The 16900-nt window shown below is 40.3% G+C and overlaps 1 protein-coding gene across 1 annotated transcript in view; it reads left to right on the forward strand.

The window, feature by feature from the left end:
* The window catches only part of NYAP2 (neuronal tyrosine-phosphorylated phosphoinositide-3-kinase adaptor 2), a 155259-nt gene that overhangs the window by 33635 nt on the left and 104724 nt on the right, over positions 1 to 16900 (forward strand). The window contains exon 2 of the mRNA XM_064585842.1: positions 11711 to 12823. Within this exon, the coding sequence (XP_064441912.1) occupies positions 11711 to 12823 (1113 nt within the window). The remainder of the gene's footprint in view (positions 1 to 11710; positions 12824 to 16900) is intronic.

The following is a 16900-nucleotide window of genomic DNA, read 5'->3' on the forward strand; positions in this document are numbered from 1 at the left end:
AGGGATTCAGCTTCTATAGAGTTGACTTGCCCGGGGGACAGGGGAAATGTTCCAGTCGTTAATCGGATTTTTCTCCCAACTTACTCTCCCTGAACATAATATCCTCCTGGGTTGAATCCAAATTAATTGAGCTTCTATTGGATGCTCAGCACTGTGCATTTTCCATGGCTACTTTTTTGTTGTCACATTTTTTTTTCCTCTCAAGACTCAGGAAATTAACTTATTTGGTAACTTCCTTTCTCTGCAGGTAGAGATGCTGCAAGAGATAGCCGATAGCCATGAACTTGTAAAGCTGATAATTTCAAAATAGGCAAAAGGATAAAAAAAAACACGAAAAACAAGAAAAAAAAAACCCACTTTTAAACCAGTGGTTTAATAACACAGCTATCTCTAAGTGTTAAAATGTGTGTTGCTTTCCCCGATCTGCTAAGAATTATTGGATTGACTACTGAGTGGAGATGATTGGTATGCATAGATAAAACCATCCTGAGAGTCCTTGTTTTGGGAAACCTGTAGTGATGTAGACATATAGCTTTAATTAGTTTCTTTTCCTAAAAACAAAACAAAACAAAACAAAAACAACAAAACAAACAAAAAACTAGTCTTTAAGATGAAGTACTCCTAAAAACTCTAAGGAGATCAGTTTTCATGAAAAAATATTGAAAATGGAGGGAACAAGGAAGAAAGTCTGAAGGAAAGCACGAGAAAGAAAATTGAAAGTTTTCAATCATTATGCATTGGTAGTTTATTATCCAGTGTACAATTATTTATAGTAATTATTGATCAAATGACTATTGGAAGTAAGTCCCTCTGTTAAGTTTGTTGGGGCTTTTAAAAAGATGAGTTGTTTCTGCCTTTGGAAAGCTCATAATCTTTAAGAGAGAGAAGCCGATAACCAGGTACAAGATAGGAAATGAAGAAGGTAACAAGGAAGAAATAGGTGAAGCACAAATGAAAAAAAATAAAAGAGGAAAGAGAAAATATTGATGCTTGAATTAGGGCTTAAAGGATGGGAAGGTTTGTGTTTAGGTAAGAGAGTGGAAGAGCAGAGGAAAATGTCAGAGCAACGTCTGAACACATATACATCTGAGAATTGTGGGCAACAGTGGAAGTTTGGGTTGGCCTGAATGAAGAGTATGTAAAGAATGCCAAAAGACAAAAGATAGGAATTATGTTTGGTTCTTATGAGAGGTCTGGCATGCTGTTATTTTAGGGAAACCATAGTTGTGGTCTTAGTGGGAGTAGCTCTTTATTACCACAGAGAGATCCTACTATGTGCAAGAGGGTGACTTCTAAAGGAGTTTCAGGGTACTTTTGTTTCCTATTTCCCGCATTTGTGACATTGTTTTGAATGACATCACTATATTAAATTTTGTATCAGCAAAGAAAAGTTCTTTTTTTCAGGAAATGATTGTTATAACCCCAACCAAAATTCATGGTCTAGGATAGTGCTTACAAAGTCATTAGACCTTTAGTGTTTATTATTATTATTTTTTAAGATCTTATTTATCTATTTGAGAAAGGGAGGGAGAGAGAGAGCACATGAGTGCATGAACAGTGGGGGTGGGGTGGGGGTAGGGACAGAGAATCTTAAGCAGACTTCACGGTGAGCACAGGGCCCAACGCAGGGTTCAATTTCAAGACAGCTGAGATCATGACCTGAACCAAAATCAAGAGTCAGACACTTAACCAACTGAGCCACCCAGGAGCCCCACCTTACATGTTTTTACATTGCAAGATCTAACTTGTGAATTCTGTCTGCCTTGTGTTCTTATACATACCCCTCTGACCTTTCCTTAGTATAAGGCAACTGAAAAAGGACCATTTTCATCCCTCAGCCAGTTTTTATGTTCTTCCTTTTGGGCAGGTGAAATATTTAACCTGTCTCAATTTCTGTACATGGGTAATGAATGAATATTCCTCCTTTGATCCTTCTCTCCTCTAAATTTTCATGTCTTTTGCCACTGTTAACTATTCTTCACATGCCTCATCCTCTTCCTTCCTCTTAATTCAAATAATGCCTAAGGAAATGGCAAATCCTAGGGTTGTTCGTGGCTCTAGAGAGCCACTGGAGAATACCCAAAATTCTGGTTGCTGACTCTAAGAATGTCAGAAAAGGTCTATTGTTCACTGAACAGTGAAGAGATATTTACCAAGAACTTCTGATGTTCTACTCACTTTATGCAGACAGTTTAGCAAAGATCAAGACAGATGGGGAACCACTGTTCTCATGGAGATTATACTCAAGTGGGAAAGAGGAAAATATATACACAATCACTTAGAAGCTTACATGAAAGCCAATTGAGAAATAAACAAGAGAAATATCCAGTGTGATGCGTGCTGATTAAGTGGTCATGGAAGACTTCTCTGAAGAAGGGACTTTATGCTGAGATCTGAATGCCAGGAGGAAGGCAGACATGTGTAGTTCATGGGTGTCCAACAAAGACCAGAGCTGAACCCTAGTTAAAGTGGCAAAAACAAACTTTATTTAGGACTATTACAGTAAAAGAAAAGAGACCTCAGTCTAGAGGTTCACTTCCATCCAAACACAGCATGGAGTTTATAGCCAAAGAACAGGGTGGGGGTTGCTGGGTGGAAAATCACAAGAGGAGACATCAGGGGTTTCTGGCTGAAGACAGGCTGGGTGATAAAACATCACCTGAGGAATGGAGGAGCATGAAGAGCCTGATCAGATCTTGAGGGTGGGGGTTAGAATTAAACCGACTTTAGCAGGGTTATGTAAAATTGGATTTTACAAGGAAGTGCACAGATAGGCCTAGAGAAAGGCTCAGGAGCGTGACTGCTATTTGGTCATGTGAAGAATTTTTGTCAGTTATGAAACCTAGTCATTAAGCATGTTGTCCAACTGGGATCATCCTTGCAGAATAGTCCCTCTCCCTGATGCATACACTGCCTCCAATTCTCTTCTTTATTTTGTCTGGATTTGTGTACAGTACAGAATGTCAGGTGGAATCTTAGAGGCTGAGGTAGTGCTGCCAAGCAAGTGCTTACAGCCCTGCACCATTTCTGTTCTTTACAAGTGGGCTGTGCCTAAAGGGCCTCCCATGCCTGAGGCCGGAGAACAGTGATTGAGAAAAAAAGATACTGCCGCGGGGGTGGAAATATCAAACTAGGCAGTTGGGATGAACATTGTGAACAGAGTTGTGGCTCCTTGGAAATGCTGGCTGCTTGCCTGGACAGATTCCCATGAAATGGTGTTGCTGTAGAGAATTTGCCCTCCTGCAGTATTGGCCTTCAATCTATAAGCTCGGAAACTCCATCATCAGATGTCTAGAATAACCAGGATGTCATAGTAACCAAGTTCAAAGGAGATGGGTATGTGTCTCGTCTGTTTGAGCTGCTATAGAAAATATCACAGACTGAGTAGCTTATAAGCAACAGAAATGTATTTTTCACAGGTTTAGAGGCTGGAAGTCCAAGATAGGGGACCAGCATGGTCATGTTCTAGTTGGGTTCCAGGTCTTCACAGGGTGGAAGGGGCTAGGGAGTTCTGTGGGCTCTCTTTCATAAGAAAATTAATCCCATTCACAAGGGCTCCACACTCATGAACTGATCACCTCCCAAAACCCCACCTTCCAACTCTATAACACTGGGTATTAAGATTCCAACACTCAAATTTGGAGGAGGTGGGGGGGATGCAAATGTTCACCCCATAGCAGTATATGAAACCAGAAGTCCATTTTGCTTGTTTTTAATGAGAAACATATGCATAATATTTTGGAACAGAAAATTATTAAGAAGTTTCTTGATGAATCTGAAGTTAGGAAAAGAATCATATATAGGGGCTTCAGGCTCTACGAGCATGCTGGGTCCGTACCCACAACAGAGATTTAATGAGGACCGGATATGTGGGGTGCCACCGTGTTTTGCTCTATGAGTCTCCTGGCTTGATATTCCCTGTGGCTGGCAAGATCCCCTCTGGTTGTTCTTCCTTTGATGTATTAATGCCTTCACTCTAACTTCAATCCAGTCTTTTTTGCCAGAAAGTGTGCAATCTTTTTTTATATCACTTCTTTGAATCATCCTGTGGTGATTTTATAATACTCAGAATGCAATCTTACTTCCTTAATTTTTCTATTCTGGAAAGATGCTTTCTGTTTCCTCAGGGTGCACACTGCACCCTAGTTCTATGAAAATAACAATAGCATTTTCTATGAGATATCTTCACAAACAGGAAATTAATTTTGGTATTTCTTTCAGTTATCTATTGCTGTGCAATAAACCAACCCAGAATGCTATGGCTTAAAACAGCAACAATTTATTACTTCTTTTTATTCTGTGAGTTGACTTGGCTTGTATGAGTGATTCTTCTACCCTGTATGACATTGGTTGGGGCCTCTCATTGGGCTGCATTCAGCTGGCAGCTGGGATGGGTTGGAGGGTCCATGAAGGTTTCACTCACATGTCTGGGCTAACTTCTCCTCCACGTGGCCTCCTTCACATCACTAGGTTGAATTTCTTCATAGCATGTTGGTCTAAGAGTTCTTATATGGCAGTTGGCTTTTAAGATAGAGGAAATGAAAGCTGTCAGTTCTCTCAAGTCCAAGATTCAGATTCACTTCTGCCACAGTGTTTTGGTCAAGATAAGTCACAAGGCCAGCCCTGATTTGAAGAGAGGTAGAGAGAATCTAACTATTGATAGGTAGAAAGCACATAAGGTGGAAAGGGATTGAAGACAGCTATCTTTGAAGACTGTCTACCACAATTTGCTTTTCAGCTACAATATTCCCAGTAGGCAAAATACTCTCACTCTCTTCCTCAAATGTTTTCTTGCATTACAACATCAGCTTGAAATCTCAGATTTCATCATTTAAATCATGCCCATGTGCCATGAGGTTCTTTGAGTGCATTTCCTTATATGCAAAGGTCTTCAAGCTAAAAGTGCAATTTATCTGTGCTACAAAACCTGACCAGCCACCATCTACTGGCAGAACTCTGGATTGACCTTTGCCTTCAGGGCAATTTTTTACCCTGAAAATCTTTGCTGATCTGAGAAGGCTTCCCGGCAGGTCCTGTGTGGAACGATTTTCTTTCACTTTTGCTTGAAAAGAGAACACTTCCTTCCTTAGTGTCTCTCTTTCTCACGCAGCCCTCTACTGTACAAGGCTAAACAAGCCAGCTGACACTTCCACATCCTTCCAGAACTCTGCTTAGTCAGGTCCTCAAATTCCTTAGGTACATTTTATATTGTCTACATTACCACAGGTAACGGTCTTGCCAACTTTCCACCAATCCATAGCACAGCTCTCCTTTTTTATGGCCTCCAATAGCAATCTGCTCACTGACTTTGCAGGCTCCCCATGGTCTCCTCACTGTCCTTCAGGCCTCTGCCACCACCCCACGGCCGATGCACAAGCTTTAGATTTTTTGTTAAGGCAGCACCATACTTCTGGTACTAGTCTCAGGTATGTACACAAGCACAGCAAACTATCCCCAAGTCATATTTGCTCAGGAATTCAGTAGGGTACAGTGGGGATAACTTGTCACTGATCCAAAGTGTCTGTTGTCCTACCCAAGATGGTTCAGATAACTAAAAGGGTCACTGGAACAGCTTGACTGGAGTCGTATAGCCAAGGTTTCATTTTCATTACTGATTGATTTTCTTGGTTCTTTTCCCCTTGGCTGGCTTGGGCTTCCTCACTGTATGGTCATCTTGGAGTAGTTAGACTTCTTTCATGGTGCCCGACTTCCTTTGGGAGAAGGTGAAAGCTGTCATATTCGAGGAGAGAAGAAATCCTCTACCTTTTGAGGGTCAGAAAAGTCTGCACATACTGGAAGGGAAAGAATTGATGGAGCCCTTCCTGAAGACTATCAACTAGACATTATCTGCTTTAAGATTGTTCAGACATCTCTCATCATAACCTATAAGAGATATACAAGCCTTAGGAAATATCTATATACTTATAAGTAAATATTGCTTCAGAAAACAATCTCTTATCATATGAAATGTACTCATATTTCATGTTTTAATTCATTTCTTTCAAAATATTGGTTACAAATTCCGTAATTAAAAAAATAATGGTTCTGATTAAAGTCTCTTTTTATCTATGACGAAAGTGAGTATAAACAATAATGTACTTCAAAGTAATTTGCCCAGAGTTATGCAGCGCAACTGAAGCAAAGAAGTGATTAGAATCATGTCTTCTAGCTTAAGCCAAGACACTGCTAGCTTAAGTCAAGTCCTATTCAACTTTAAAAACATGCTGTTGAGCCAGTTCCATGTCTTATATCCTTTGTTTCCATCCACACTTTGATCTGAGTTGTCTGTTTTCCAGAACAATAACAGGTCTGACAACTCCGAATCTGATCCTTTTTGCACACAATCATGCTTTCTTGGTCCTACTGTAACTAGACCAAGGGCATTGGCGACCTTATCCCTTTACAAACACCTAATTAAAAAAAAAATAAAATCAACAAGAAACAATTTTGTGAATGGAATTGCAAAGCTTGTGACTGTGAAAATAAAAATATCCCTCAAACCCTTGGAATTGTGAGTTGTGAAAGAGAGTTATTGTGAGCCCAGTTCTGCTGAAAGTGGGAAATGTGTCTCTCACCTTCCAGAATCAGCCAGTTTTAGGATCACACAGTGTGGACACTACTTCTCTTCACTGGACTCTTGTTTCCCGGTTGAATGACCTGTTTAATATATCTCTATAACTACAGAGCTATAGAATTATGGTGCCAACATTGTAGCATGGACTGAGAAGACATTTTATTTTTTATTGTTTTATTTCTGAGGAGACCTTTTAAAATGGTACTCTATGCCATATACAAAATAATAAATTGCAGAACTTTCCCCTCTATTGTTTTCCTTTGTCTTAAAAGGTATAAAAGATTGAATTGAAATGATAAGATTTCATTTTTTTAAGTAGTTGATGAGGAATTTATGTTTCTTCATCAGTTAAGTACAGTGTTTGGGCTGGATAATTTCTTTCCTTTTTTAAAAAAAATTTGAGAGAGAGAGAGAGAGCATGCTGTAGGGGAGGGCAGGGGGAGAGGGAGAGAGAGAAGAATCTTAAGAATCTTAAGCAGGCTCCACACTCAGCTTGGGGCCCCACATGGGGCTCGATCTCACGACCCCGAGATCAAAACCTGAGCCAAAATCAAGAGTTGGATGCTTAACCGACTGAGCCATCTAGGTGCCCCTGGGCTGGATAATTTCTAAGAGCCCTTCAAATTCATTCTGTGGCCAGAGACACAGGGAAATAGTGACCTGTGCTGTGTCATATCTTTCCATTTCTTGGGTCAAGAACATCCACAGATACTACAGGATGGTTTTACATTATACTTTTTTTTAATAAGGAAACAATTATTTCAGAAAGATAGGTTGAAAAGGACATGGTGAATTTCCAAAATTAACTGTGAAAGACAGATCATCTGGGCATGACTGAAAGCCATGCATAACCTTTGTGCTCAGATATTTCATTTCAAAAATGTCACTTTCTGCTTATTCAATGCTACTGTCATTATACTATTTTAAGCATTAAAATTTGTGTTCTGGAGCTGAACAGGAATTATTGCCTCTATCTTTGGGCTTATTAGAAATAACTTAAAATTCATTCAAGAGCAATAAAAATCACTTTTTATGATGGTTGAATTTGGTTTAATGTTGAAAATTGCAAGCAATTTTCATTGTCTTTTATTAGCAGTATTTCAGCGTCTGTGTATATAGATCAAGACTGTTTTTAAGAATTCTCTAAAGAAATGACTGATTAAACAGGATTTTTTTCTTTAATTTTTAATTCCCTAGAGTGAGGTTAAAGTAGAATAAATTACGTGACAATGTTGTTTAAAATTTCAGGCTCTGCCTTATATGGGTAAACTTAAAAAAAAATACATGAGAGTTGAAACAAATTTTTATTGCTCCATGAATTATTTACTCAATTGCAAGGGGGATATGGAATGGGAAGCAGCTTTGTCTGGAAAAAAAGTCTCCCGATATTGAAGGAATGAATCTATTTATTCATCCCAATCATCTGTAGTTTACTTAACTCTTTACTATCTAAATAATCTTCAATGCTCTCATTTCAAATTTGGATCAATACAAAGAAAGAGGACCAGGAAAAAAAATGTGTTTGTATTATATGAATCTGCCTGCATTGGGCTCTTTTCATCACCCAGGGAAAGGGAGAGGGGATAAGCTTGCCCAGATGATGAAGTATTCCTTGGGCAAGGCTGGCTGGAGAGCTGTTTTAGCTGGTGGGAAGCCAAACAAAGTGGAACAGGGAACAACAACAACCAACAAAAAGCATCCAGAAAATGGGTTGGAATCAAAAGCACAAATCAGAGATTAGACAGTCAGACCGAGAATAACCAGAATTACAGGCTGTTGGGTGGAAGGGTGTCCCTGGATTGGTACCTGGGAGGAGCATTTCTATATTTAGGTGTAATTGCTCTTTGTGACATCGTTCCAGGGGATAAGGAGATATAGGGCAGGGGCAGGTGAAACTTAAATTGAAAAGACTGGGAAAGAGCTGTATTAATTTTTAAAATAACAAAGCTATTTCAAGTATTTGAATGCCAGAGGATGGAATTAAAGTGGGTGCTTATCATTCAGCTGTATGACATCTTTATGGAGGGCTCAATAAATACACTGTTATCTAAGTCAGTTTAGGCTTTCATAACAAAATAGACCGGGTGGCTTAAACAACAGACATTTATTTCCTCTCAGTTCTTGAGGCCAGAAGTCCAAGATCAAGGTGCTAGCATAGTTGGTTTCTGCATAGTTGGTTTCTGGTGAGAACTCTCTTTCTGGCTTGTAGACATCTGCCTGCTCACTGTATCCTCACATGATGGTCCTAATCCCACCCACTATGAGGACCCAACCCTCATGACCTCATCCGAACCTAATTATCTCCCAAAGGCACCATCTCCAAATATCATCACATTGTTGGTTAGTGTTTCAACATATCAGTGTGGGAGGAATGCCGTTTAGTCCATAGCAATGGTGAATTTTTATTGATTAAGGGCCACCATAAGAGTCACAGATTATGTTTTCTTCCCCTTGTCAGACAGTATCTGTGCTTGGTTTGGCATTGAAGTTGTCCTCACAATACAAATGGAATGTCTGTATTCCTTCCTTATGAATAGTTGCTCTACTTAATTCTGTGTTGTGTTCTAGAATAGAACCCTTTCTTTCTTCAATCATTTCATAGATATGAAGTATTTTTATTTTTTTTCAGTTCCTTTTGGCAAACAGAATGAGTGCCGTTTGCTCACATTTTGAGTGCAACCCGAGCATTGGTCTTGCCCATTCCAAAGGCCACCTTCTAATCTACGTGGGAAGAGGGAACCCATTGGGTTCCAAAGTTGTTCACGAAGCTACTGCTTCGATGAGTATCACAACCAGCTCTACCACTGACCCCTCACTGCCTGGGAATCCTGGGTTATGGTCTTCCTTCAGTGCAGTCCCCCTACCTAGGCTTGGACTCAGATGCTTGAATTCTGCCTGTCCTGTTATTTCTCTCCATACAACTACCCAAGTCTAGGTGGGGGCATCAGACTTTAGTGAAGGGTCAAAGAAAACAAAACTGCATTATAATTTAGAAAGGATAAAAATGGTAATACTATTCTAAGTATGACCACTCCCATAAAATGAAGTTATCATCTTATGGACACACTAATTCCTAGCTTTAGGTTAACCCTCTATTCACAAAGCACCTCACTATTCAAACTTCTCTCTTTTAAGGATTCCCCTAACTGCACACCATTCAATCTCTAGAACCCAATAATCAGTGGCAAATATTTTCCCAGTGTGTGTGTTACTTAGCCTAGAATGAGACCCTAAGGTGGAAGATGGCAGGACACAAGCTTTAGAAAAATAGTCTGGATAGGCTTTTGTTCTTCTAGGTCCTGACTCAGTGTCCCCCCAGTACTAAGTCAACTTTATTCAGTGATGTATAATTTTACTTTATACATCAGGCTCAGATTTTTTGTATAAAATCTGATGAGTTATGTAATTCATGAAAATTAATATACACAGTAAATTTTAAAACCAGCAAAATTTAAGACCAGTGTGAGATACAGAGAGGAGCTATTGGTCACTTTGGGTTCCTCCTAAAGAATTGTCTGAGTATTTTTTGCCCCATTCTGTCTCTAGGCTTTTCACTTTTGGCACTAAAAGACTCCACTGCCATAACCCCCTGGAAAGCAACATCTAGTTTTTCCTGATACAAGTTAAAGGAACAGTCTAGGTACATTAAGAAACTTCCCTTCAAAAAGGTATTTGATTGTAGTGAGTAAAAACATCATTATGGGCACAATAGGACAGAATAGTTGGAAGCAGGAATGACCTAGAAAAGTGAGTGACATAGCCAGTTCTCTAGAATATTTGATGGGTTTCCTTTCTCTGAAGTCATGACTGATGTGTAGAGCAGCAGACTAACTAATCTTTAAGCAATTGCTTCTCCTTTAGTAAGTTTTAGAAAAGCTCCCATGTCATAGAATGCTAATTGAAAAAAACAAAGATGACTTCAGGTGTTTCCTGATTTGTGCCTTGAGATCCTGCCTCCCTTAAGGCTGCAAATTATAGAGAAGCCTGTTATTTTCTCAATAGTTTTACACCAATAAGATATACTGTCACCTTACATTATATGCTACCATTTACCACAAGTAACTGCGCTCTGCCGCACTGCATAATAATGATAATCATTCTAATCATATATCAACACAAGGAGATAATGAGATAATAACAAGATAACAGTACCTTCCCTGCATGCTAAACAATTGACTTCAGTCACAGACATGTTTCCAGCCTGTTCCACCCTACTGTATGGTGTCAGAGTTTATGTTTCATTACTAGGGGTGCTTCCTTCCAGCAGGCTGTTGAACGCACTAGTACATACATCTGTTGTGGGTTTCCAAAAGTTATTCTTGAAGCTTATACAACATTCTCTGGATTATTTTCTTGTATAAGATGCTTGAGGGGGTTCTGGTGTGTCAGTGCAACATACCTAATAAATTCATTCCAAGATAGCATTTGGGATATCATAAGAGATCTCATGAACAAAACCAGACAAATACACCATAATCAACAATACCTGGAGATTTAGAGATTAACTTGTCTAGCCTCATAAGATTTTCACATCAATTTCCCCTGAAGTATCAGACCCATCTGTATAGAAGTTATTTATCTGAACCAAGGCTTTAAGAGATTAAGTCTAGCAGGCTGGGACGTTTTTATCCTAAATGAAAGCAAGATATGATCATGTGCAATAGCCACATCATTAAAAGGGTTCAAATCCCATGGTATTTTTGTGACCATTTGTGCTAAAAGAAACTTGCCTTTTCCCCCCTGAGTTTCTCACTTAATTCTTGGAGGTTAATCTTCATAAATATATGATTGTTTTTACAGAACATGTTGCATCTGAAGGCTTCTATTTGGAAATTCTAAGGCAGAGGGACGCGTCGTCCTGGTTAATGCATTTATCAGTGTCGGATTATTCATATTAGCTTGCAGAAAAATATTACTGTTGTTCTGTCATCAGGTTTTCCTACATATGGAAAGAGTTTGACTTTTGTTTGATTTTTCGTCTAAGGCTCAAACTAGGAGAGAAGCAAACTGCCACCCCCGCCCTGCCCCCATCAAAAGTTCATAGCACTAAACCCAAGTGCTGCAAGCTCTGCTTGAAGGCTTTCCCATCGTCCTCACCCATTTTACTTTCCTGTTCGTCTCTTTTCTCTTTTGTAGCGTCAGCCAAACCCAGACCCCACAGTGATGAATATTCAAAGAAGATCCCTCCTCCCAAGCCCAAACGGAACCCCAACACTCAGCTGAGCACATCTTTCGATGAAACGTGCACCAGGAAGCACGGGCCGCGGAGGACGTCGCTCCCGCGGGACCCCTCTCTGTCCCTGGTGAGCAGCCCGGCGGGGGGCCCCGAGGAGGAGGAGCCCGTGTACATCGAGATGGTGGGCAACATTCTCAGAGACTTCAGGAAGGAGGAGGACGACCAGAGCGAGGCCGTCTATGAGGAGATGAAATACCCCGTCTTTGACGGGGACTTGGGCCAGGATGCGAAATGCGACCTTGACCGTCACGGCTGCTCCTCGCAGTGTGCCACCCCCACGGGGCCTGAATCGGACTTCGCCAGGTCCTCAGCGCCATGTACTCCGAAGGGTTTGCTTTGTGACATCCCCCCGCCCTTCCCCAACCTGCTTTCTCACCGGCCCCCGCTGCTGGTGTTCCCCCCCGCGCCAGTGCAGTGCTCCCCCAATTCCGACGAGTCTCCGCTCACCCCGCTGGAGGTCACCAAGCTGCCCGTGCTGGAAAACGTGTCTTACGTGACGCAGCAGGCCGGCGCGTCTCCGTCCTCACTGCCCTCGCACGCCTCCGGCCGCCCCAAGCCCGACAAGGAGCAGGCCGCCGCCCCGGGCCCCAGCCCTGCCGCCGCCGCCGCCGCCCCCGCGCTGCCCTCGCCGCCGCCCCCGCCGTCCGCCCGGCACCGCGCGCCGTCCCCCCGCGGCTACGCCAAGGGCCCCCCGGCCGCGCCGTCGCCGGCCGGCGGGGGGAGGCCCCCGACCGCGCTCGGCCTCAAGCGGCCCCCGCCCTACGACGCCGTGCATCCGGGCAGCCTCTCCAGGGGCTCTGCCTCGGTGCCGCCTCCTGCGCCCGGCAGGCCGGTGTCGCAGGACGCGGCCAAGCTGGCCAGCGCCTCGGTGAACGCCCACGGCGCGGCGCCGGGGGCCTCCCGGTCCAGGACGCCCACGAGTCCCTTGGAGGAACTGACCAGCCTCTTTAGCTCTGGACGAAGCCTGCTGAGGAAGTCGTCCAGCGGCCGCCGTCCGAAGGACCCCACAGACAGTAAGTGTGCGGCCTCCGGGAGACAGGTTTCCAGCTGAAAGCGAAGCCCGGGGTGTGCAGATGAAGCACGGAGTGCAGGGCCTTTAGTTCTTCTTCTTCTTTTTTTTTTTTTTTAATTTTAAGATTTTCCAGCTGAAAAATAAAGCGAAGCGGGGTGTGCAGATGAAGCACGGAGTGCAGGGCCTTTAGTTCTTCTTTTTTTTTTTTTTTTTTTTTTTTTAAGATTTTCCAACTTAAAAATAAAGCGAAGCCCGGGGTGTGCAGATGAAGCACGGAGTGCAGGGCCTTTAGTTCTTCTTTTTTTTTTTTTTTTTTTTTAAGATTTTCCAACTGAAAAATAAAGCGAAGCACGGAGTGCAGGGCCTTTAGTTCTTTTTTTTTTTTTTTTTTAATTTTAAGATTTTCCAGCTGAAAAATAAAGCGAAGCGGGGTGTGCAGATGAAGCACGGAGTGCAGGGCCTTTAGTTCTTCTTTTTTTTTTTTTAATTTTTTTTTTTTTAAGATTTTCCAACTTAAAAATAAAGCGAAGCACGGAGTGCAGGGCCTTTAGTTCTTCTTTTTTTTTTTTTAATTTTAAGATTTTCCAGCTGAAAAATAAAGCGAAGCGGGGTGTGCAGATGAAGCACGGAGTGCAGGGCCTTTAGTTCTTCTTTTTTTTTTTTTAATTTTTTTTTTTTTAAGATTTTCCAACTGAAAAATAAAGCGAAGCACGGAGTGCAGGGCCTTTAGTTCTTTTTTTTTTTTTTTAATTTTTTTTTTTTTAAGATTTTCCAACTTAAAAATAAAGCGAAGCACGGAGTGCAGGGCCTTTAGTTCTTCTTTTTTTTTTTTAATTTTTTTTTTTTTAAGATTTTCCAACTGAAAAATAAAGCGAAGCACGGAGTGCAGGGCCTTTAGTTCTTTTTTTTTTTTTTTTAATTTTAAGATTTTCCAGCTGAAAAATAAAGCGAAGCGGGGTGTGCAGATGAAGCACGGAGTGCAGGGCCTTTAGTTCTTCTTCTTTTTTTTTTAATTTTTTTTTTTTTTAAGATTTTCCAACTGAAAAATAAAGCGAAGCACGGAGTGCAGGGCCTTTAGTTCTTCTTTTTTTTTTTTAATTTTTTTTTTTTTAAGATTTTCCAACTTAAAAATAAAGCGAAGCACGGAGTGCAGGGCCTTTAGTTCTTCTTTTTTTTTTTTAATTTTTTTTTTTTTAAGATTTTCCAACTGAAAAATAAAGCGAAGCACGGAGTGCAGGGCCTTTAGTTCTTTTTTTTTTTTTTTTAATTTTAAGATTTTCCAGCTGAAAAATAAAGCGAAGCGGGGTGTGCAGATGAAGCACGGAGTGCAGGGCCTTTAGTTCTTCTTCTTTTTTTTTTAATTTTTTTTTTTTTTAAGATTTTCCAACTGAAAAATAAAGCGAAGCACGGAGTGCAGGGCCTTTAGTTCTTCTTTTTTTTTTTTTAATTTTTTTTTTTTTAAGATTTTCCAACTTAAAAATAAAGCGAAGCACGGAGTGCAGGGCCTTTAGTTCTTCTTTTTTTTTTTTTAATTTTTTTTTTTTAAGATTTTCCAACTTAAAAATAAAGCGAAGCACGGAGTGCAGGGCCTTTAGTTCTTTTTTTTTTTTTTTTAATTTTAAGATTTTCCAGCTGAAAAATAAAGCGAAGCGGGGTGTGCAGATGAAGCACGGAGTGCAGGGCCTTTAGTTCTTCTTTTTTTTTTTTTTATTTTTTAAGATTTTCCAACTGAAAAATAAAGCGAAGCCCGGGGTGTGCAGATGAAGCACGGAGTGCAGGGCCTTTAGTTCTTCTTTTTTTTTTTTAATTTTTTTTTTTTTTAAGATTTTCCAACTTAAAAATAAAGCGAAGCCCGGGGTGTGCAGATGAAGCACGGAGTGCAGGGCCTTTAGTTCTTCTTTTTTTTTTTTTAATTTTTTTTTTTTTAAGATTTTCCAACTTAAAAATAAAGCGAAGCACGGAGTGCAGGGCCTTTAGTTCTTTTTTTTTTTTTTTTAATTTTAAGATTTTCCAGCTGAAAAATAAAGCGAAGCGGGATGTGCAGATGAAGCACGGAGTGCAGGGCCTTTAGTTCTTTTTTTTTTTTTAATTTTTTTTTTTTTTAAGATTTTCCAACTTAAAAATAAAGCGAAGCCCGGGGTGTGCAGATGAAGCACGGAGTGCAGGGCCTTTAGTTCTTTTTTTTTTTTTTTAATTTTTTTTTTTTTAAGATTTTCCAACTTAAAAATAAAGCGAAGCACGGAGTGCAGGGCCTTTAGTTCTTCTTTTTTTTTTTTAATTTTTTTTTTTTTAAGATTTTCCAACTTAAAAATAAAGCGAAGCACGGAGTGCAGGGCCTTTAGTTCTTTTTTTTTTTTTTTTAATTTTAAGATTTTCCAGCTGAAAAATAAAGCGAAGCGGGGTGTGCAGATGAAGCACGGAGTGCAGGGCCTTTAGTTCTTTTTTTTTTTTTAATTTTTTTTTTTTTAAGATTTTCCAACTTAAAAATAAAGCGAAGCCCGGGGTGTGCAGATGAAGCACGGAGTGCAGGGCCTTTAGTTCTTTTTTTTTTTTTTTTAATTTTTTTTTTTTTTAAGATTTTCCAACTTAAAAATAAAGCGAAGCCCGGGGTGTGCAGATGAAGCACGGAGTGCAGGACCTTTAGTTCTTTTTTTTTTTTTAAATTTTTTTTTTTTTTTAAGATTTTCCAACTTAAAAATAAAGCGAAGCCCGGGGTGTGCAGATGAAGCACGGAGTGCAGGGCCTTTAGTTCTTTTTTTTTTTTTTTTAATTTTTTTTTTTTTTAAGATTTTATTTATTTATTTGAGACAGAGAGAATGAGAGAGACAGAGAGCACATGAGAGGGGGGAGGGTCAGAGGGAGAAGCAGACTCCCTGCCGAGCAGGGAGCCCGATGCGGGACTCGATCCAGGGACTCCAGGATCATGACCTGAGCCGAAGGCAGTCGCCCAACCAACTGAGCCACCCAGGCGCCCAGGGCCTTTAGTTCTTTGAGTTGAAATATCAAAGTGGGTTGTCTCACTTTGCCATGCTGAAGGATAGTGCATTCTGAAAGAACTCCAAGTGGCAATTGGCGTAGTGTAACATATGCTATGGAAAGGAAGAATGACTTTTTTTTTTTTTTAAAGATTTTATTTATTTATTTGACAGAGAGAGAGAGAATGAGAATGAGCACAAGCACGGGGAGTGGTAGGCAGAGGCAGAGAGAGAAGCAGCCTCCCCACAGAGAAGGGGGAGCCCGATGTGGGGCTCGATCCCAGGACTCCGGGATCATGACCTGAGCCGAAGGCAGTCGCTTAACCAACTGAGCCACCCAGGCGCCCAAGAATGACTTTTTAAACAGTAAATTGTTACAGTGGCTCTAGAAAGTCTAATAAAGTAAACAGATCACTGGAATTTTTAGGTAAATAACTTGAATTTTGAGACAAAGTATATATTTAAACATAATGATAAATATTAACATTCATCTTTATCTTATATTAAAAACCTGCTTGAGCAAATCTGGATAACAAATCTTTTGCTGGGAAGATAGAAATTTGGGTAGAATTTAGTATTTTTTTAACATGGCGAATGATTCTCCCTGTATACTTCATGAGGTTATTATGTTCTCACATTCAACCTAAACTAGAAAAGGCTCCTTGCTTCCCTTTTAACACCTATGGTAATTAGCATCTTATTCCTAGATCCACTGATACATAAATTACAGAAAAAAATCACTAAGTGATAAATAGGTGGTGCACCTTATATTTACCGTTGAACTTCGAAGACCAGGAAATGTCTCTATCTGAATGACTGAATCTTCTTGTGAACCCCAAATCACTCCATACGTATACAGTCAAGTCAAAACAGATCCCAGTTTTCTCAGTGTCCATTGTATTAAATTACACTGCTTTCCCTTACTTAAAAATGTCTTAGGCACCCAAACTGGTAATTAATCATTTTCATCTCAGATTACCCCAACACAGGATTTTACTTAGCCACACAGGGTTTTACTTACCCATTGAATTCCTTCCTTAAAGGAAAAAAAAAATAAAATTAATACTTCTGATGATGAAGATGGTGATGGCACTTTTTTTTTA

This window comes from Mirounga angustirostris, unplaced genomic scaffold, assembly GCF_029215605.1.
Source record: "Mirounga angustirostris isolate CCGP_5_RB_7025 unplaced genomic scaffold, mMirAng1.0.hap1 SCAF_3, whole genome shotgun sequence".
In the NCBI taxonomy this organism is placed as follows: domain Eukaryota; kingdom Metazoa; phylum Chordata; class Mammalia; order Carnivora; family Phocidae; genus Mirounga; species Mirounga angustirostris.